This window comes from Rattus norvegicus, chromosome 1, assembly GCF_036323735.1.
Source record: "Rattus norvegicus strain BN/NHsdMcwi chromosome 1, GRCr8, whole genome shotgun sequence".
In the NCBI taxonomy this organism is placed as follows: domain Eukaryota; kingdom Metazoa; phylum Chordata; class Mammalia; order Rodentia; family Muridae; genus Rattus; species Rattus norvegicus.
The window spans coordinates 85,098,942-85,122,869 of record NC_086019.1 but is presented as its reverse complement, the minus strand read 5'-3'; the positions used below and the strand labels follow the sequence as shown (position 1 = coordinate 85,122,869).

Here is a 23,928-nt window from a genome sequence, read left to right as displayed (position 1 = left end):
TTAAAGGAAATGTGGTATGTCTACACAATAGAGTTCTACTCAGCTATCAAAAACAGTGAATTCATGAAATTCATAGGCAAATGGATGGAACTAGAAAATTTCATCCTGGCTGAGGTAACCCAATTCCAATACACACAAATGGTGTGCACTCACTTATAAGTGGTTATTAGGCCAAAACCTCAAATTACCAAAGATAAAATCCACAGACCACATGAAGCTCAAGGATGACTAAATGGCAGAAGCTTCAAACTTTCTTAAAAAGGGGAACAAAAATATTCATTATCTATATCTATATCTATATCTATATCTATATCTATATCTATATCTATATCTATATCTATATCTATATCTATATCTATATCTATATCTATATCTATATCTATATCTATATCTATATCTATATCTATATATCTATATCTATATCTATCTAATCTATATCTATATCTATATCTATATCTATATCTATATCTATATCTATATCTATATCTATATCTATATCTATATCTATATCTATATCTATATCTATATCATCTATATCATCATCTATCTATCTATCTATCTATCTATCTATCTATCTATAAACATATATCCAACAAATTTGACAATACTGATGAAACCAAGAAGTACATGCTGACAGGACACTGATGTAGCTGTCTCCTGAGAGGCTCAGCCAGAGCATGAAATACAGAGGCAAATCCTAGCAGCTAACCATTGAACTGAGAATGGAATCCCCATTTGCGGCATTAGAGAAAGAATTGAGGTGGCTGCAGGATCTTGCAAATCCATAAGAACAACAATACCAACAAACCAGAGCTCCCCGGAACTAAACCACGACTCAAAGAGTACACATTGGCAGACCCATGGCTCCTGCTACATATGTAGTAGAGAATGGCCTTGTTGGGCACTAATGGGAGGAGAAGCCCTTAGTCTTGCCCAGTTTAGAGAAATCACCCAGTTTAGAGAAATATTGGGGATGGGAATAGCAAATGGGTCTGGGGTGATTGGGGAGAAACAACACCCTTATAGAAGAAGAAAGATGGGGATGGCATATGGCTTTATGGGAGGGAAACCAGGAAAGGGAATATCATTTGGAATATAAATAAAAAATTTCCAATAAAAATAAAATAAAATAAATCTATCATAAAAAATATAATCAATGGTAAAGTCTTAGAACTTTGTTGCTATGTATTGGGAAGTGTTACTGATTCTGCAGACTTTTCATCTTTTCCTCTCACCCCATGATGCCAGTGCCTGGGAAGTTTTCTATATGTCAGAAGACTAAGAGTAGGCATGAACAGGATTCCTAGCCTTAATGAGAGGAGAAGATGGAATAAAACATCCAGTATAGAGTAACTAGAGGATGGCTTTCTCATTGTCTCCAGTGTCCATATTAGGTTTGGAAGTTAATATGACCTTCACAGTACATTCACACTAATACACTGTAACTAAAATAGACTCAGTAAAAGAAAGAAGTAGTGTGTGTGTGTGTGTGTGTGTGTGTGTGTGTGTGTATTGTATAAATGCATGAAATTCTCAACCAATAAAATTACCACTTAAAAATCAGATAAAAATATTTCCAATTTTCTGAGAAAACTCAAATTGATTTCCAGAGAGAGAACCAGTTTGCAATTCCATCAGCAATGAACGAGGGTTCCTCTTTCTCCATATCCTTGCCAAACTATGTTTTTACGTCAGGTTTCGATCTTACCCATTCTGACTGGTATTAGGTGGAATCTCAGGGTTGTTTTGATTCACATTTCTCTGACCACGTACATTCCTCAGAAAATTGGAAATATACCTACCTAAAAATTCTGAAATACCACTCTTTGGAATATATGCCAAAGATGCCTCACCATGCCACAGGGGCACATGTTCTACTATTTTCACAGTGGCCTTATTTGTGATAGCCTGAAGCTGTGAGCAACCCAGATGTCCCATGACAGAAGAATGGATACAGATAATGTGGTTAATTAACACAATGGAAAATTACTCAGCTATTAAGAATGAGGATATCCTGAGTTTTGCAGGTAAATGGATGGAACTAAAAAATGTCATCCTGAGTGAGGTAACTCAGACCCAAAAGTAAATAAATGGTATGTACTCACTAATAATTGGACATTAGTCCAAAAATATACAGAATAAATAAGATACAGTCCACAGAACTCAGAAAGGTCAACAAGCTAAAGGGCCCAAGCGAGGATGCAGCAATCCCATTTTGGAGGGAGAAGAAAGCAATCACAAGGGTGGAGGAAGGGAGTGACCTGAGTAAGAGAGGAGAAAGGAAGGGGAAGAGGGGAACATTATCTGGTATTGTGTGTGGGGAAAGAACTGAAGCCCTGACAGCTGACAGAAAGAATGGAAACAGGCAACCTCAAGAGGAACGAGGATGAGAAGACCCTCAAGAATAAAATAGTCATAGGAAGCAGATAGACAGAGGAAACTGTGTGAGAGTGGGGATTGGAAGGAGGAAGGGGAGTTCAGGATCAGATGTGGAGAGAGACAGGAGAGAGGGTCATAGTACCAGGAGAATGAGTGAAAATCTGCAGCTGGTGTGGGAGGTTGGGAGCATCTCTAGGACTTGTTATTAATATGGGATAGTGGAAGACCCCCAAAAATCAATGCAAGTGACCTTAGCTCAATGCAAACAGTGGAGATAAGGAACCAAAGGAGGCCAATGCCTGTAGCCAGGCAGGAACCACAGTGTAGTGTAAAGGACACAAATACATCCTCAAAACTTTTGGCCCAATATTTGTCCTACGTAAAAGAAATGCAAATGTAAAAGGGACAGAGATGGAGGGAAATACCAACCAATAACCAGCCCAACTTGAGACCCATCCCATGGGCAAGCACCAATCTCTGACACTATCAATGATACTCTCTTATGCTTGCAGATTGGAGCCTAGAATAACTGTCCTCTGTGAGATTTTACCAAGCACCTGACTGAAACAGATGCCAAAACCCACAGTCAAACATTAGACAGATTTCATGTACACTAATGAAAGAGCTGTGGGAAAGATGGAGGACCCTGAAGGGGATAGGATATCCACAGGGAGATCAACAGAATTGACTTCACTGGACCTTTGGTGGCTCTTAGAGATTGAGTTACCAAACACAGACCATAAAGGCCAACCAGGGCTGCTGACACAAATAGAGAGAATATGCAGCCCAGTCTTCAGGTTGGTTCCCCATCAAGTGGATTGGGATCTGTCCTTAAAGCTGTTGCTTTTCTGTGGCATCCATTTCTCAACTGGGCTGGGCTGCCATGTTTGGTCACAGTGGAAGAGGATGCACTTAAACCTGCAGAGACTTGATATCTCAGGTTGGTGGGGTGAAGATACCCAGCACTTCCCTAACCTTTCAGAGCAGAATGAAAAAGGAGTGGAGGATGGTTACTGTGAGGGGAAATTTGAAGAGCGGCATTGATCAAGATGTGATATGAATAAATAAATTAATGGGAAAAGCCAGAAGGTGATAGTCAATAAAATTTTAACGTCTCAAAATTTAAAATGTCTCAGTGCTGAACCAAAGAATTTCAGTTTGATTGCTGGAACACATGCAATAGAGGGAATGAATTGATTCTTGCAAGTTGTCCTTTGGCCTCCAGAACCTGAAATAGCCACTACAGCCTAGGACCTCATCCTTCTTCCTTTCATAGGTTGCAGGATTACCTGTGTGGAGTCATGTCCTGATGCTAAAAATCCCTGTTTTCATTTAGCATAAGGGCAAGCTTTAAACTTTGTATCATCTGCAGTACAATATTTGGCTTCAGCATTATATTATCTGGTGCTCCTTTTCTCTTCAAACTATACCTTTTGTACTCCTGTTTGTCTGTTTGCTCATTTCCACTACATAAGAGTGAATAATGGAAACCACATAAAAGACTCAATGCTTTGAAATCCCAGGAATGGACATTCTATGACCCCAGCCCACTTCATTCTTAGCAGAAGGGCAGCAAGTACATTTAAAAAAAATATTGCACAATAAATTTCCAAGTTCTGCTTGCCTTTGTAGAGGATAATATAGGTGGGTGGGATCCTGTCCTGAAATTACCATTCCTATCATACCTGGGCCTGGACCTAAACTCCCTCTGTCTCAGGATGACCTTGAACTCAGACTCTCTGTGCCTTTGTAAGAAGAAACAAACAAAACATAGCTGGGTGGGGTCTTGCCCTCTGACTACCACTCTGGATATCTTCATATCTCCTTCCTTAGTATCTTTCTGACAAGCTGGCTCATAGTGCAATTGCCTCTGTTCCTTTAGATCTGTGAAACTCCTTATATAATTCATATTGTACCCTTATATTTTACATTGTTGAGAAATTATATAATTTTCTGCATGTTTTCATGGTTCTTTACCACAGTCTTAGGAGGGGTCCTGAAGGTCACAGAGTTCTACCCTTTTAGTGTGACATTAGACACTCGCTGGACTTGTACTTCCTCTGATTATCATGAGAGCTATTAATTTTTTTCCTCAAAGGAAAAACATGGAAACGTGTGTGCGCGCGCGCGTGCGCGCGAATGCGCACACACACACAAACACACACACACACACACACACACACACACACACACACACCCCTTATTCTCACAGCAACCATCAATATTTATGGAGGCCCATGGCCTGCTGACTCTGATCCAAGGGCAGGAAACCTGTCATGTAGTCCCCTTTCACATGACCAAGCAAGATTCAGCCAGAGATCAACTCATACACATTATTCTCAGCATTATTGTCTTCTATACCTCTATTAGAATGGTCCATTAAAGTTCCACTTAAGTATTAATATAATTTTTTCAAAAATTTAAATATATGGGCCTCTTTGCTTTTGTTTTTATTTTTCATTTGTTTAACTTTTAATTTGTTCTTTATAAATGTCACATCAAACACCCTAATTCCACTCATCTCTTCCTTCCACATAGTTGAAGGACTCTAGTGGCATTTGCCTGCCTCATATCCACCTGCCTTAGGGTAAGGCTAAGCTAGGTTCCAGCTTCCTGCCTCCAACTGATGCTAATCCATGCTCCATTCTCCACCCATAGGAACATTCTTGAATCGAAAATTCACAGAATGTATTGACTGATGCTTGCTAGCTAATAGATTTATAAATCGAAATGTTTAGCCAAAAGTTTAAACTGTTACCTTGCTAATGTAACCTGTACCCTGAAAAAGTATTAAAAACTACTTGTTATTGCCATTCAGAGTCATTTTCTAGTTATTTGCTGTGAGGCAAGCCCGATTGAGGGTCGATCCTGAAGTACCAGAAAATAAATCCCATGCATTTGCATTGAACTCTGTTCTTGTGCTTCAATTAGGGAGGGTCTCCCAGTAGGTAAGACTCACTTCAAGTTGTACAATAATAATCTTATTCATATGAGAACACCTGGAGGAAAAAATTATCTCATGGATGAATCTACAGTGTGTCACAATGTGTCCCACAGTATAACCTTTGGTCCATACACCTTTGTTTGCAAATATTCATTGTAATGACTCTTCAATTTGGTGTGGGGCCTCTGACTTCTGATACTTTATTCTGCTACTTCCCAAATGCTGGAACCTCATTGGTACTCCTCTTAGATATCCTGTTGCTCCCCTGTGTCATGGACAGCCTGACACTTTGTTTAAGACAGACTACTTCATTCACTCCAGCCATTAATCAATGGTGTGGATGTTGGTGTAGACTAATTAAAAGCCCTGGATATGGGTTGAGAAGTTTCTGAGCTGGTCAACCAGCTGGCTCTCTGACTGTTGTTTACTCAGAGTCAACTCACCAGGAACTTCCACCACCAGGGTCAACTATACTGTGCTGCCTAGGCAGAGTAAAAGTACTGCTCTCTTGAGTGTTCTGGCTAGTAATGGACATGACAAATTTTCCACTTTCATGATTCTGGAGCAAGGTGTCCTGCCTGACATAGATGTTGAGGCATGAGGGAAGGGAGGAGAACATCTTTCCTTTGTCTGTGACACTGACACTGCCCAACAGATGAGAGGCAGAGCTCTGAGCTCTCCCATACTCATTGTGCTCAGAGCTGGCTTACTTGCAAACTCCACATCAAGGGCAATCTCTACAGTATTGCCAAGGTAAGGTGCAGTGTCTGCTTTCCCAAATGCTGCAGCATGTGAGGGATAAGAGCAGCTCTCCAGGTCTGACGAATTTGGGATCAGCTGTCCTGCCTGCTGTATGTGACAAGGTGTCAGGGGCAGTCATCTCACCCTTGACCATGTTACACATGTCAGATAAGTGGTGAGGCCCTTCTCTTCCATGGCCATGCACTTGCAGTTGGCTGATCTGAACTTCTGACACCAGGATCAACTCTAATGTGCTGACAGACTAGGTATAAGGCCCTTTCTTCTGAGTGCTGCAACTGAGAGGGCACAGATATCTCTCCTGCTCTTGTGACTCCAAGGCTAAGTATCCTACCTGATGCAGATGATGAGGGATAATTGCGGAGGAGGGTTCTCTCCCTTATCCATTCTACCCCACAGGAGATGAGTGGTAGGAACAGGTCTCCTGTAGTCATATCCTTAAGGGACAGCTCACTCACAACTCTAACAATGAACTAGGCAACTCTTTGGAGTACTGCAGCTGGCTAGAGGGAGAGTCAGCTCTACTGCTCTCATGGACCTAGGGTTAGAGTAAGTAAAGAAATCAGAAAAGTAAAAACTGACCAGTTGGGAGAGGAACTCTAGACACTGGAATAGCTCATAAGGTATTACAAAGGGAGAAATGGGAAAATGTGTTGGAATGCATTAGCTGTAGACAGGACATAGAGCTTAATACACAGTGACAGAAGAGAAGTAGGGATAAATAATACTAAGGATATTTGAAAAAAAACAAAATTATATTATCCAATATTTATCTAAAGTCACATATAGTCCAGATATGTGTGAAACATTAATATGTAGTTTAAAGATATTGTGCCCTTTGGCATGATAATGTTCTTTCCCAAGAACTATGGACTATATAACAAAACCACAATATCATGCATGAGGAACTTTCTCTTAAGTAGTTGGTCAGGAGACTCTAAGAGAAACCCCAAAACAACATCAACTATTGTTAACATTTTTATCTCCAAGAACTTAAAAAATTAATGAGGCTGAAGCCATAATGTACTTCAGATAGAGAATTTGGAGTAATTGAAATAGAATAGCTTGGAAATCTCTTCCATGTGAAGTGATTATCATAAAGTAAACTGATACTCAATATGCCAAGGGTCAGGAACAATCACTCAAACATATACTTCATACTCCAAGTATGAAGATTGTGAGGCACAAGAATGACATGATTGGAAAGACAACCACAGAAGCACAAAGCTATCTAACTGGACCTAATGCCTACTCAAAAAGAGGGAAGCCTTCATGATTTCTACCTGCTCCAGAAGCTAAACCTGTCCCACATCTCTATGTATCCAAATTTGTTGGGAGAGAGAGCTAGACTCTCAAATGTGTAGGCAAACCTGAGAGCTCAGAGAAGACTTTCACTTCTGCACACATTCCTGGCCAAAGAGGAACCCGTCTAGTTCCCTCTATGTCCTCTGGGAACAGGAACCTGGTAGCAGTCAGGCACAGGACACTTCTGGTGTCTGCCTGCATGCAGAGCTAAAAGCCATTCACCAGGAGCAAAGCAGAACTGACAGGAGAGGTAAGACCAGCTTTTCTGCTCTGAGTAACCTTCCTGGAGGGCTAAGGACACACAAACCCAGGAGCAGTCTGGGACAGGGCCCTTCCAGTTTCCAGCAGCTCCTGGAGCTGATCCTGTCCCACAGCTCTCTGTACCCAGATCTAGCTGAAAGAAAACAGATCTATAGGAGTGCTGATACACAGGCTTACAGGAGGGTAAAGCCACTGGCAGGGACAGCAAGACAAGCTATCGCCAGAGACAACCTGATGGAGAAAAGCAAGCACAAGAACCTAAGCTATAAAGACAAAGATTATTTGAAATCATCATAGCCCAGTTCTCCCATCAAAGCAAATACAGGATGTCCTAACACATTGGAGGGCAAGATTTGGATTTAAAAATGACAACTCATGATGAGGATGGAGACATTTAAGAAGAACATAAATAACTCCCTTAAAGAAATACAGGACAACACAAGTAAATAAGTAGAAACCCTTCAAGTGGAAACAAAAATCCCATTAAGAATGATAGGAAAACACAACCAAACAGGTGAAGGAATTTCACAAAACCATCCAGGATATAGAAATGGAAATAGAAACAATAAAAATAACAAAGTGAGGCAATCTGGAGAAAGAAAACCTAGGAAGGAGATAAGGAGTCATTGATGAAGCACAACCGACAGAATACAAGAGATAGAAGAGAGAATCTCAGAGGCAGAAGATACCATAGAAAATATTGACACAATTGTTAAAGAAAATATAAAACACAATAAGCTCCTAACTGAAAACATCCAGACAATCCAAGAAACAATGAGAAGATGAAACTGAAGGAAAATAAGTATAGAAGAGAACACAGACACCCAACTTAAAGGTCCAGGAATATCTTCAAAAAATTACAGAAGAAAATTTCCCTAACCTAAAGATAGTGGTGCCCATAAACTTACAAGAAGCCTACCAAACATGAAATAGATGAGAACAGAAACGGCATTTCTCTTATCACATAATAATCAAAACACCAAAGGCATAAAAAAGAGAAAGACTATTAAAAGGAGTAAGGGAAAATGGTCCAGTAACAAATAAATGCAGACCTGTCAGAATTACACCAGACTTCTCACCAGCGTGTATGAAAACCAGAAGATCCTGTGCAGATGTCATACAGATCTTTAGAGAACACAAATGCCAGCCCAGGCTACTATATTCAGCAAAACTCTCAGTTAACATAGATGGAGAAACCAAGATATCCCATGATAAAACCAACTTTATACAATATCTTCTCACAAATCCAGCCATATAAAGGATAAGAAATGGAAAATTCCAACACAAGTAGGGAAACTATACCTTAGAAAAAGCAGGAACATAAACTCCTTGCTAGGAAACCAAAATAAGACTGCCACACAAACATAATTCCACCTTTAATAACAAAAATAAGAGGAAGCAACACTATTCCTCAATATTTTTTTAATATTGATGGACTCAATTCCTCAATAAAAAACCATAGACTAACTGACGGGACAGGTCAAAAGACCCAGAATTGTGCTACATATAGGAAACGCAACTCAGTAACAATTATAGACACTACCTTAGTGTTCAAAGCCAAAAAAATTTTTTTCAAGCAAATGGTCCCAAGAAAGAAGCTAGAGTAGATATTATAATATCATATAAAATCGACCTTCAGCCAAGAGATCAAAAATGATAATGAAGGTAAATTCATATTCAAGGGAAAATCCGAGATGAACTATAAATCCTAAATGTCTATATGCAAAATGCAAGGGAACTACATTCATAAAAGAAAACTTACTAAAGCTCAAGGCACACACTGCATCTCACAGAGTAATGTAAGGCGATTTCAACACCCTACTCTCATCAATAGATAGATCATGGAAACAGCAATTAAATTGAGAAATCTCAAAACTAAAAGAAGTTATGAACCAAATGGGTTTAACAGATATTTATAGAATAATTCATCCTAAAACAAAAGAATTTACATTTTTCTCCGCACCTCAGGGTGGCTTCTTTAAATTTGACCATATAACTGGTTACAAAACGGGCCTCAACAGATACAGGAAGATTTAAATAATTCCATGCATCCTATTAGATCATTATGGGCTAATATTTGTATTCAATAGCAACAAAAATGACAGGAACCAATATAAACATGGAAGTTGAACAACACTCTACTCAAAGATACCTTGGACAAATTGAAATAAAGATAGAAATTAAAGACAATTTAGAATTTAATGAAAATGGCACAAGAAAGATATACAAGGTTATGGCTCATCATGAAAGGAGGTGTAAGAGGAAAACACATAGCTCTGAGTGCCTCCAAAAGGAACTGGAGATAGCATACATTAACACTTTGAGAGCACACCCAAAAACTCTAGAACAAAAACAAGCAAATAAACCCAAGAGAAGTAGATGGCAGGAAATAAACTCAGGGCTGAAATGAACCAAGTAGAAACAAAAAGAACTATACAAAGTAGCAACCAAACAAGGAGCTGCTTCTTTGAGAAAATCAACAGGATAGAAAATTCCTGAGCCACAATAACCAGGAGCACAAAGAGTGTATCCAAATTAACAAAATCAGAAATAAAATGGGAGACAGAAGAACAGAATATGAAGAAATTAAAAAAAAATCATTAGATCCTACTACAAAAGCCTATATTCAACAAAACTGGAAAATCTGCATGAAATGGACAATTTTCAGGACAGACATCAGTACCAAAGTTAAATCAGGATCACATAAAGCAGCTAAACAATCGCAAAACTCTTAGGGAAATAGAAGCAATTACTAAATGTTTCCCAAACAAAAAAAGCCCCACCTCCACCTTCTCAAAGATGGGGAGCGGCAGCAGCGGTGGGGTGTCAGTCCCTGCGCGCTGTGGAGTGAGGTGAACGGTTATGGGCAGAACAGCGACTTCTCGCGTGCCCTCAAGACCGTCAACAAAATATTGCAGATCAACAAGGATGATGTCACGGCCTTGCACTGTAAAGTTGTTTGCCTTATCCAGAATGGAAGTTTCAAAGAAGCCTTGAATGTCATCAATACTCACACCAAAGTGTTAGCCAATAACTCTCTGTCCTTTGAGAAGGCATATTGCCAGTACAGGTTGAACAGAATCGAGAATGCCTTGAAGACAATAGAAAGTGCCAACCAGCAGACAGACAAACTGAAGGAGCTTTATGGACAAGTTGTGTACCGCCTGGAACGCTACGATGAGTGCCTGGCAGTGTACCGAGATCTTGTCCGCAACTCCCAGTATGACTACGATGAGGAGAGGAAGACAAACCTGTCAGCGGTCGTTGCCGCTCAAAGCAACTGGGAAAAAGTGGTTCCCGAGAACTTAGGTCTCCAAGAAGGCACACACGAACTCTGTTACAACGCTGCGTGTGCACTGATAAGGCAAGGCCAGCTGACCCAGGCAATGAAAATCCTACAAAAGGCTGAAGATCTTTGTTGCCGTTCATTTTCAGAAGATTCAGATGGGACTGAGGAAGACCCTCAGACCGAGCTGGCCATCATTCACGATCAAATGGCTTACATCATGCAGCTTCAGGGGCGCATCGAGGAGGCTCTGCAGCTTTACAATCAGATAATAAAACTGAAGCCAACAGATGTGGCACTTCTTGCTGTAATTGCATATAATATCATTACCATTAATAAGGACCAAAATGTCTTTGACTCCAAGAAGAAAGTGAAATTAACCAATGCAGAAGGAGTGGAGTTTAAGCTCTCCAAAAGACAGCTTCAAGCCATAGAGTTCAACAAGGCTTTGCTTGCCATGTATACAAACCAGGCAGAACGGTGCCGAAAAATAGCTTCTAGCTTGCAGTCCCAGAGTCCTGAGCATCTCCTGCCTGTGCTGATCCAAGCTGCCCAGCTCTGTCGTGAAAAGCAGCATACAAAGGCAATAGAGCTGCTTCAGGAATTTTCTGATCAACATCCAGAAAATGCAGCTGAAATCAAGCTTACCATGGCTCAATTGAAAATTTCCCAAGGTAATATTTCCAAAGCGTGCCTAATACTGAGAAGCATAGAGGAATTAAAGCATAAGTCAGGCATGGTATCCGCGTTGGTGACCATGTACAGCCACGAGGAAGACTTTGAGAGTGCCATTGAAGTCTTCACACAGGCTATCCAGTGGTATCAAAGCCATCAGTCCAAGTCCCCTGCTCATTTGTCCTTGATAAGAGAGGCTGCAAAGTTCAAGCTCAAATATGAACGGAAGAAGGAGGCAGTTAGTGACCTAGAGCAGCTGTGGAAACAAAATTCAAAAGATATTCACACGCTAGCCCAGCTTATCTCTGCTTACTCGCTTGTGGATCCAGAGAAAGCAAAGGCTCTTAGTAAACACCTGCCCTCATCGGATAGTATGTCTCTAAAGGTAGATGTTGAGGCTCTTGAGAATTCTCCTGGTGCTACATACATTCGGAAGAAGGGTGGAAAAGTTACTGGAGATAATCAACCAAAGGAACAAGGACAGGGAGATTTGACAAAGAAGAAGAAAAAGAAAGGAAAACTGCCTAAGAATTATGACCCAAAAGTTACCCCAGATCCAGAAAGACGGCTACCAATGCGAGAGTGCTCTTACTACCGAGGAAGAAAGAAGGGCAAAAAGAAGGACCAGATCGGAAAAGGAACACAGGGAGCGATCGCAGGAGCCTCCTCTGAGTTGGACGCCAGTAAAACTGTGAGCAGCCCACCCACCTCCCCAAGACCCGGCAGTGCGGCAACGATGGCCTCCTCTACAAGTAACATTGTACCCCCAAGATACCAGAAACCCGCAGGGGCCCCAGCAACGAAAATGAAGCAGCAACAGAAGAAGAAGAAAGGAGGGAAAAGTGGTTGGTGATGGCAGTACACTTGTCACAGGCAGTTCTTAACCCAGTGTCAGCGACATTAGGGACATAATAAAGGTGACACAGCAAGAAGCACAGAGGTCCCTCCTCCATCCCCATAGTCCTGAAATGATTTCTTACACTTCAGATGGGAAAGCAGCACCCTCCTCAAACTGCCTAATCAAACTTGGCCTGCTGTACCAAATAGCTTTCCAGGGAGAGGCCTGCAGATGGCAGCATAAGACAAAGACAGGCTTTTTAGGGTTCGCGGGGCTTAAATTCTCTTGTGGGAAAATACATGCTCCTATCAAGTCTCACCTTAAATTGTGTCTTACAAGGCTAAACGTGGAACCTTCTGAGTATTCCAAGTATGTGTTTAGAGCTATCATGGATGAAAAAGGATCTGAGTAACCAAGTGGCCAGACTCGCCGTCTAAAATAATCTTAACCATAAATTCTGTCCTGTGATACTGGAACTGAGACGCTTTCACGTATGTGTGTGTATATTTCTGCACATCTGACTCCTTTGACCTTTGTCGTTTTCAATTTCGGATTATGTTAACATGTTGATTTAGTTCCACTGAAGACCTCAGAAACTGTATCAGTGTTCCAAGTAGTTGACTCTTAGACCCAGGGTTCTGAGGGCAAATGGGTTTGGGCTTCTCAATCAGAACACTTAATGGCTACTATCAAGAACATAAAAGTTGGCTTCTTTATCGTAAAAGGAAACAATGTCAGGTGGTATTGACATTCACAGGAGCATTTGGCCCCATTAATAATCAGATGGCTCCCCCTTCTGGTTATGGGACATGACCATCATTACCTTTTTCAAAGTGCCGTGGTCTGCAGTCATTCTGTGGCCTGAATGCTGCTCTCGTCTTTCATTGCTAGCAGGCCACTGTCACACTCAGCAGTCGTGAGACACACACGGGTGCCTCCCCATGCTTAGGACTCATTTATGCCACCTGAGGTATCATTCGTTTCACACCTATATTTCCTGTGGTAAGTTACTCTGTTCTTGTTAATAAATGTGCTGCTGTGCGGAGCATTATCTATTGAAACGTCTTCAGTGGGTTTTTGTAAGGCTCTCCTGCTCCATGGAATTAGAAATGGGGGTTGCTTTTCTGTTTGCCATAGTCAGTATGTGCAGTGGCGTCTAAGGAGGATTACACTGCTCTCCAGAGGACTGAATACCTGCTACAGGACTAGTGTTTAGGATTGCACCTCCTTTGCTTAAGCGGACCAACAGAATCTTGGTGTACTAAACCTTGAGAATTTCGTTCTAAGACATCGTGGTCAAGTACATACATAGTCCTCTTAGTTAGCATTGCTAGCATTTAATACTGTCATTGCTAAGCCACAGAAACCTCATTTCAAATAAGTTATTTATCTAAACTTCATCTGTATTAACACTCTAGTAACTATTTGGGGAGAAGTCTTTAACCAGTTCTCTCTCTCTCTCTCTCTCTCTCTCTCTCTCTCTTTCTGTGTGTGTGTGTGTGTGTGTGTGTGTGTGTGTGTGTGTGTGTGTGCGTGTGTGCATGGGTGCATTAATAAAAAAACTATGTGGATAACCTCATTCACTGTGTCACATTTTAAAATAAATATTAAAATAAACTAGTGGTGAGTGTGAAAAAAAAACCAAACAGAAAAAGCTGAGGACCAGATCAGTTTAGTGCAGAATTCTATTCCAACCTTCATAATAGACCTAATAACAACAGTGTCTAAGCTATTCCACACAATAGCATAAGAAAGAACACTTGCTCATTTCTTCTATAAAGCCAAAATTATGCTTATACCTACTCCACTCAAAGACCAAAAAAGTAAGGAAACTTCAGACCAAGTTCCTTTATGAATATTGGTGCAAAAATATTCAATAAAATTGTCATAAACTATATTCAAGAAGACATCAAAACGACCATATATCATAATCATGTAGGATTCATCCCAGCGATGCAAGGATGGTTCAATGTATGGAAATCAATCAATGTAAATTACTATGTAAACTAACTCAAACACAAAATCACAAGAGCAACCCATTAGAATCTTACAATCATTTGACAAACTTCAACACCCCTTTTTATTAGGTGTCTTGTAAATATTAGAAATTCAAGGCCCAGACCTAAACTTAGGAAATGCAATATACAGCAAATTAATAGCCAACATCAAACTAAATGGAGATAAATTATAGGTATTTCAACTACAATCAGGGATTAGACAAGGCTGTCAGCTCTCCCCTTACTTATTCAATATAGTACTTGGAGACCTTCACAAAGAAATCAGACAACAAAAGGAGGTTAAAGGGATACAAATTGGAAAGGAAGAAATCAAAATATCGCTATTTGCAGATAATACAATAGTATACTTAAGTGAGCTCAAATATTCCAGCAGATAAATACTAAGCCTGATAAACAAATTTAGCAGAATGGCTGGGTATAAAATTAACTCAAACAAATTAGTGGCCCTCCTCTACTTAAAGGATAAATGGGGTGAGAAAGAAATTAGGGAAACAAAACACTTCAGAATAGTCACAAATAACATAAAATACCTGGGTGTGAGTGTAACCAAGCAAGTGATAAATCTGTATGACAAAAACTTGACGTCTCTGTAGAAAGAAATTGAAGAAGATCTCAGAAGATGGAAAGATCTCTGGTGCTCATGGAGTGGCAGGATTAATATAGTAAAAGTGGCCATTTTGTCAAAAGCGATCTTCAGATTAACTGCAATCCCCATTAAAATTCCAACTCAATTATTTATAGAGTTTGAAAGATCAATTTGCAAATTCATTTGGAATAGCAAAAAACACAGGATAGCAAAAACTATCTTCAACAATAAAAGAACTTCTGTGGAAAATCACCATCCCAGACATCAAGATGTACTACAGAGCAATAGTGATAAAAAACTATATGGTATTGGTACAGAGACACGCACCTAGATAAATGTGATAGAATTGCAGTCCCAGAAATGAACCCACAAACCTCTGATCACTTGATCTTTGACAAAGGAGCTAAAACCATCCAGTAGAAAAAAGATTTCCTTTTCTATAAATGCTACTGGTTCAACTGGAGATCAGCATACTGAAATTGCAAATTGATTTGTTCTTATAGCCCTGTACAAAGCACAAGTCCAAGTGGAACAAGAACCTCTACATAAAACCATATACATTCAAAGTAATAGAAGAAAAAGTGTAGAAGAGTCTCGAACACATGTCCACTGTGGAGAATTTCTTGAGAAAAACACCAATGACATATGCTCTAAGATCAAGATTTGACAATTGGGACCTCATAAAATTGCAAAACTTGTGTAACGGAAAAGACACTCTCTTTAAGACAAAATGTCAACCAACAGATTGAGGAAAGATTTTTACCCATCCTGTATCCAATATAGGGCTATAGATACAAAGAACTCCAGAAGGTAGACTTCAGAGAGCCAAATAACCCTATTATAAATGGTACACAGAGCTAAACAAAGAATTCTCAGCTAAGAAATATTGAATAGCTGAAAAGTACCTAAAGAAATGTTCAACATCCTTATCAAGGAAATGAAAGTCAAAACAAACCTGAGATTTTACCTCATGCCAGTGAGAATGGCAAAGATCAAAAACTCATCTGACAACAGATGGAGGTGAGGATGTGTAGAAAGAGAAACGCACCTCCATTTTTGGTGGAATTCCAAGCTGGTACAGCCACCACTCTGGAAATAAGTCTGAAGGTTCCTCAGAAAATTGGACATTGTATTACTTGAAGACCCAGATATACCACTCCTGGGCATATACCCAAAAGATACTCCAACATATAAGAAGACACATAGTACACTATATTCATAGCAGCCTTATTTATCATAGTCAGAAGCTGTAAAGAACCCAGATGCCCTTCAACAGTGGAATGGATACAGAAAATATGGTACATCTACCCCATGGAGAACTACTCAGCTATCAAAAGTAATAACTTCATTAAATTCATAGGCAAATGGATAGAACTAGAAAATAACATCCCAAGTGTGGTAACCTAATTGCAATAAAAAACACACACGTTATATTCTCACTGATAAGTGGATGCTAGCCCCAAAGGTCAAATTACAAAGGATACAACCACAGACCACATGAAGATCAAGAAGAAGGATGACCAAAGTTCAGGTTCTGCAGTCCTTCTTAAAAGGGGAACAGAAATATTCATAGGAGGACATATGGAGGCAGAGTTTGAAGCAGAGATTGAAAGAATGTCCTTTCAGAGGCTGACTCGCCTGGGAATCCAGTCCTTATATATACAGCTTCGAAAGCTAGAGAATATTGACGAGTCCAAGAAGTGCATGATGGCAGGAGCCTGATATAGCTGTCTCCTGAGAGGCTCAGCCAGAGTATGCCATATACAGAGGCTAATGCAAACCATTGAACAGAGAACAGGGTAACCATTGGAGGAGTTATAGAAAGGTTTTAAGGTACTGAAGTGGCTTGAAACCCCATAAGAACAACAGTACCATCCAACCAGATCTCCAAGGGACTATACCACTACCCAAAGAGTAAACAGGGACAGACCCATGGCTCCAGCTGCGTATGTAGCAGAGGATGGCCTTTTTGGGCACCAATGGGAGGAGAGCCCTTGGTACTGCCAGTTCTGTACCCCCCCAATGTAGGAGAAAATCATGGCAGAGAGGCTGGAAGAGAGGGTGGTTGAGGAAGGGGAGCACACTAAAGTAAGAAGTGTGGAGGGATATGATTGTGTCTTATGCATGGGAACCTGGAAAATGGAATAGCATTTGAAATGTAAATAATAAATATTCAATTAAAAATACAATAAAATAGTTTTTAAAAGAGGGAAGTTATTTAAAATGTAGGCAGCCAGCTTGTACTGGAAGAGCAAAAACCCAAGAAACTCACTAAACCAGTATAATTTCCAGTTCTTTTGTAAATACTTGTTCTTATATGCACAGGTAAATTTTATTCTTCTTTTTACAACATATGGAGACTCTTCCATAGATGTACAATGGGCTAAAATGGAGTTAATAATTGATAGCAAGGTACCTAAGCCTAAGTAGTACAGCTTCAATATATCCTTTAAACCTAGGAGTCAAGGTAAACATCAGAGAGGACAGTACAGACATCCTCCAGTGTCCCAAGATTCCTCTTTGTAGAATATGTCTCTCAGACACAACAGAGAAAATAGACACAGGAACTGTTACAGTATAGTTATTCAAACAAATCAGCATAATAGCACGATTAGGCACACAAAAGAGGCCAGGAAAAATTCTATATGGTTATACCCTAGAAGAAGAAATACACCATATCAGTGGTTGCTAAGACATGGAGAATAAACTGTTTCTGAAGATGAAATCCCGCATTAATTTTCCAATCTCAACCACACACCTCAGCATACAAGCCCAACTGAATGGACTCAGTAGATTGACTATATATGTGTTATATGTGTGCATATATAAATAGAAAAATATTAAAGAGGAGATCATAAATATAAGAAACGGATGGAGGGCTTTGAGGGGAAGAAGAAAGGCAGCTAATGTACTATGAGCTTCTCAAAAGTACCTATAATTTAAATAAATTGTTATGAAAAGTTTCTGTATGATCACTGTCACTTTTCTGCATATTGAAATCATTCTAAAAGCTAAATTGTATTAGAATACAGTTTAAATTATCCTGCAATTTTATGTCCTATTATTTCTGAGTTTCTGTTCGGGGGTCATGAACTTGGGCGCACAAATGCAGCAGAATGTTCTTTGTATGAGTTCAAATTGCTCAATAAAATAATCCTTGTCTCTGTGTTACAATATTTATTTATTCCTATCAGTAGCTAGTTTCACAAGAGACTAGAGAATGTTAATGATTTTTTAATTGCACTATAAATCTTACCTCTCAGCATTTGCTATAAACAGAACAGGTGGCAAGGGCTGGAATACTAAAAGTTATTCATGATGTCAGACTATACTTGGTTTGAAGGAATACCTTTTCCTGCCTTTTGGTTTTCCAAAGAAATTCTGGAAAATAGTTGTAAGAAGTTTGTGGTAAAAGAAGACGACTTGATCATATTGACTTACCCCAAGTCAGGTAAGGACCTTCAGTAAGACTGATTCTGAATCGTATAAAGGAGGTTAGAGCTTTGATATTTATTTGTTTTGTGCGAGTAGTGGAGTCCTCTATATATCCAATGTGTAAAGTGGTTTGTGGGAATGGAGATTTATGTGTGTTCCACTCAGAGAAAGATTTCACATATGACCTATGTGAGGAGAGTTGATCAGCTGTGGCAATAGAACAATGAGAGTATACCCTGAATCAGAATCTCAAATGCATTTATATCTGTGGTGAAGAGGTAGAAAATAGGGAGAGTGATGAGAATAAAAAGAAGAAAGAGCATCAAGAGAAAAAGGACTGTATATGAGGTTATGTGGAGGAGAGGAAAGTGCCATGTAGACTTTCCATGGACCTTGTCCACGAACTGGCAACTGAAAACTCAAGAAATCAAAAATTGACAATATGGTGGTTTGGGGAATGGATGTTTGCACTGTGGAAGAAGTACAGAACTTGGGTAAATATTAGACTGCTGATATTGAAATCACAATGACACAGAAAATCTAAAAGCAGTGGGAATCCAGGAAAAGAAAGCCAGACAATATCAAACAAACACATAAACACAAATGTAACTGTGTGTGGTAAATGTACATGAGGGAATTAATTCATCCTAAAAAGAAATATTGTCATACATTGCAGCATTGTTGCATCTCAATGGCTGTAGCGCCCACCTCGACCAGCAAGGAAGACGCGACACCGTTGGATTCTTCTTAACAGCCTTTATTGCAGGAACACCTCATTGTTGATTCGAGGAACCCCGGGGAACAAAGGCACTCGCCTTAAATACAATACAAACAGTGGTTGTAAACTTGTCCTCTGGGGATTGGTGGAGTATGAAATGCCTTATTAGCATGAATATCACTCTGGCCTTGTAAATGCCAGATAACGCCAAAGACACACGCTTTGTGGTGTACCACAAACGACCACTCGATGTCAGTGCCGTCTTTAGCCGCTCCCAACAAATGGCAATGAATTAAAATCAGAAACGTAGTCTTAGAGGACAGATGGTATGACTTCATCACTGTGAAATATCTGGAAAAGTCAAATTCACTCCACCAGAATGTAGAATGATGGTGCCCCAGGGCTGGAGCAGATAATCCATTGGCAGTTTGGTGTTTACTGTGTATAGGGTCTCAGTTTTGTAAAATGAAGTCTTGAAATTAATGTTGAGTGAATACACTTTGCACTCACACAATGTGGATACTGTGAACACTACTCTATATGCTTGAAAGTGGGCAACACTTTAAATTTTATGGGTATATATTCTACTTGAGGCTTTTTTTTGCAGTACTGTTCAAATGAGTGACTTTTTTTCTTTTCATTCAGGAACGAACTGGCTGATCGAGATTGTCTGCTTGATTCAGACCAAGGGAGATCCCAAGTGGATCCAATCTATGCCCATCTGGGATCGCTCACCCTGGATAGAGACTGGTTCAGGATATGATAAATTAACCAAAATGGAAGGACCACGACTCATGACCTCCCATCTTCCCATGCATCTTTTCTCCAAGTCTCTCTTCAGTTCCAAGGCCAAGGTCAGTGTCCAATGGCTGAGATTTTCTTTGACTAATATTGTGTGAACTTATTTTACCCTGACAAGCCTTGGAGATCTTACAAAAGTATGAAGGTGGGATTCTTATGCATTAGGTGATGCTGATCTTTCCTTTCTTCAGAATAAATTAGACTATCAGGCTGTGGAGCATCACACAGAGATCCTGGGCGCTTTAAGAAAGAACGTGAAATATCACACTAGAACATTCAGAAACTACATGTGTAGGCCAAGCAGGGTTCAAACTTTAGCATATAGTGCAATATTACTGTACTCTTTTCATCAAAGTCAATGATCCAGTTATAACACATACCCCAAGCTCTGTGTGGGTAAATCACTGAAGACACAGTTGCTCATAGGAAAGCAGCCTGACAAGGCATCAATGTTCAAAGGTTAGTTGTACACACAGTGTTATGCTGTGTCTAGCTATCTATTGAGATTAGTAGCCACAGGAATCTGCCATGAAACTTAATGAGAATGACAAGTAGAATTCAGACATATCCACCTTCTCATCTATCATAGCTCCTAGTTAATAAGAAAGTTTTTTAAGTCCCTTTGCCATAGAATCTATAAATAGTTTATGCTGAAACTACAAAGACAAACTTAGAATGATCGCTATTTAAAATGTCACAATGAATTTGTGACTATTCAAATATATGCATATGTCTTATCTGGATTTGGTAAATGTTTGGCTAGGGAACTGAAGCTTAAAGAGATGAGTTCTAGAATAATTGGCACAAAATTATGAAGAATGATTATTTTAATTTATTTCTTTTATGTTTAAAATATAATAATGAAATATAGTTACATACTTCATTACCCCTTTCCCCATCCAAAAATACTGACATATTCCCCCTTTCTTTCAAATATTTGCCTTGTTTTTTAATAATTCATGTTGCATACACACACATATACATTCATAAATATATTCCTACATTTATATATTCCTACATAGATATATATCTATATTTTTCCTTTACTTTTATTGGACATTTTCTTTATTTACATTTCAAATGTTACCATTTTGCTGGTTTCCACACTGGAAATCCCCCACCTCACACTTCCCCCTGTTTCTATGATAGTGTTCCTCCACCCACCCATAGAGTCGCTCCCCATTCCATGTCATAATATTCCACTATATTGGAGCATTGAGACTTCACTGCCCCAAGTCCTCTTCTTCCCCAGATGCCCTCCCTACAAGGCCATCCTCTGCTACATATGTAGCCAGAGTCATGGGTTGATCCATGTGTACTCTCATTGGTGGTTTAGTCCATGGGAACTCTGACCTGTCTGATTGATTGATATTGTTGTTCTTCCTATGTAATTATCAATCCTTTCAGCTCCTTCAGTCTTTTCTCTAACTCCTCCTTCGAGGACTTATATTCTTTTCCGAATGGTTGCTTGTAAGCATCTGCTTCTGTATTTTTCAGGCTCTGGCAGAGCCTCTGAAGAGACAGCTATATCATGCTCCTCTCAGCCTGCACTTCTTGGCATCCACAATACAGTCTGGGTTTCGAGACTGTATAGGGGATAAATCACAATGTGGGGTAGTCTCTGGATAAATTTTCTTTCAGTCTCTGTCCCACACGTCCTCCAGTGAATATTTCATTCCCACTTTGAAGAAGGATTGAAGCATCCAGACTTTGGTCTTCCTTCTTTTTGAGCTACATGTGATCATGAATTGTGTCTTGGGTATTCTGAACTTTTTGGCTAATATTGACTTATCAGTGAGTCCATATCATGTGCATTTTTTATTTTATTTATTTATTTATTTTTGTGATTGAGCTACCTCACTGAGGATGATATTTTCTAGTTCAATCCATTAGCCTGTGAATTTCATGAAGTCATTGTATTTAATAGCTCCATAGTGTCAATGTACCAGATTTCCTGTACCCATTCCTCTGCTGAAGAGCATTGGTGTTGTTTCCAGAGGAATGGGTCAGTTTATTTGCTTCTATTGGCTGACCTACAGGTAAAGCAGCACCATCTGTTGAAAATGCTTTCTTTGTCCCACGGGATGGTTCTAACTCCTTTGTGAAAGACCAAGTGGCCATAGGTGTGTCAGTTCATTTCTGCCTCTCCAACTCTATTACATTTATCTACCTGACTGTCTCTGTACAATACCATGCAGGTTTTATCACTATTTCTCTCTAATACAATTTGAGGTTAGGGATTGTGATTCTCCAATAAGATTTTTTATTATTCACAATAATTTTTGTTATCTTGTTTTTTTTTTTGTTATTCCAAATGAATGGGCAAATTGCTCTTTCTAACTCTGTGAAGTATTGAGTTGGAATTTCAGTGGAGATTGAGTTGAATCTGTAGATTTCTTTTGACAAGATGGCCATTTTTATAATATTAATCCTGCCAATTAATTATGATGGGTGATTTCCCATCTCTTGAGGTCGTCTTTAATTTCTCCCTTCAGAGAAATTTTCTTTCCCTTGCTTGGTTAGAATCACATCACAGTTTTTATACTATTTGTGACTATTGTGAATGGTGTTGTTTCCCTAATTTCTTTCTCAATCTGTTGTGCTTTGAGTAGAAGGAGGCTACTGTTTTGTTTGAGTTAAGTTTGTATCTATACACTCTGCTGAAGTTGCTTATCAGGTTTAGGAGTTCTCCTGTGGAATTTTTGGGGCCACATAACCATATTCACTATCATCTGCAAATAGTGATATTTTTACTTCCTCCTTTCAAATTTGTATACTTTTGACCTCTTTTTGATGTTTACTTGTTTTGGCTAGGAGTTCAAGTACTATATTGAGTATGTAGGGAGAGAGTAGGCAGCCTTGTATAGGTCTAATTTTAGTGGGATTGCTCCAAGTTTCTCTCCATTTGGCTTGCTATCTACTTCTTTTACTATGTTTATGCATGGGCTTTGAATTTGTGATATTTCCAAATCTTTTATCATGAAGTGGTATTGAGTTTGGTCAAATGCTTTCTCCACATCAAATAAAATGATTGCATGTTTTTCTTTGAATTCATTTATAGTAGATTATGTTGATGTATTTCTGCATATTGAACCATCCCTGCATCCTTAGGATGAAGCCTACTTGAGGGATTGTTTTGATGTGTAATTGGAATCGGTTTGCTAGAATTTTATTGAGTATTTTTGCATTGATATACATAAGGGAAATTGGTCTGAAGTTCTCTTTCTTTGTTGGTGTTTGTATGGTTTAGATATAAGTGATATTATGGCTTCATAGAACAAATGGGTTAATGTTCTTTCTGTTTCTATTTTGTGGAATACTTCGAAGAGTATTGGTGATAAGTCTTCACTGAAGATCTGATAGAATTCTGCATTAGACCCTTCTGGTCCTGGGCTTCATTTGGTTTGAAGATTTTAATGATTTATTCTATTTCTTTAGAGCTTATGGAACTGTTTAGATTATTTTCCTGACCCTGATTTAACTTTAGTATTTGGTATTTGTTTAGAAATTTGTCCATTTCATCCAGATTTTATGCTTTTTTTAAGTACAGTCTTTTGTACAAGTATCTGATGATTTTTTAATTCCCTCAGTTTTTTGTTTTGTCTCTAATTTCATTTCTGATTTTGTTAATTTAGATGCTTTCTCTGTGCCCTTTCTTGTTGATTTTCTTAAAGTACTATCTCCTGGTTTTGTTGCTTTTTTTGTATATATCTTTTAATACTTTCTCGGTTGATTTCAGCCCTGAGTTTGATTTTTTCTGCAGTCTATTATTTCCACTTAGGTGTATTTGCTTCTTTTTTTTTCTAGAGCTTTTATGTGTGCTGTTAAGTTGTTAGTGTATGGTCTGTCCGGGATTTTTTTTTTTTTTATTTTTAGGCACTGAGGGCTTTGAGTTTTCTTCTTAGCACTGTTTTCCTTCTGTC

The 23,928-nt window shown here is 39.1% G+C and overlaps 2 protein-coding genes and 1 pseudogene across 2 annotated transcripts in view; all 3 read left to right on the top strand.

Annotated features, from left to right (window-relative positions):
• Ncl-ps2 (nucleolin, pseudogene 2) overlaps nucleotides 1-23,928 on the top strand; it is a 436,970-nt pseudogene that overhangs the window by 6,764 nt on the left and 406,278 nt on the right.
• Nucleotides 10,448-12,652, top strand: LOC120099767 (signal recognition particle subunit SRP72-like). Its single transcript, XM_039100814.2, is given in 2 exon segments — nucleotides 10,448-10,483; nucleotides 10,486-12,652. Coding segments are annotated over 2 exon segments (2,013 nt in total). The 3' UTR covers nucleotides 12,463-12,652.
• The window catches only part of Sult2a2 (sulfotransferase family 2A, dehydroepiandrosterone (DHEA)-preferring, member 2), a 67,015-nt gene continuing 61,424 nt past the window's right edge, over nucleotides 18,338-23,928 (top strand). Inside the window, exons 1-2 of the mRNA NM_001025131.2 lie at nucleotides 18,338-18,502; nucleotides 19,850-20,058. Coding sequence (NP_001020302.1) covers nucleotides 18,367-18,502; nucleotides 19,850-20,058 — 345 coding nt within the window. The 5' untranslated portion in view covers nucleotides 18,338-18,366. The remainder of the gene's footprint in view (nucleotides 18,503-19,849; nucleotides 20,059-23,928) is intronic.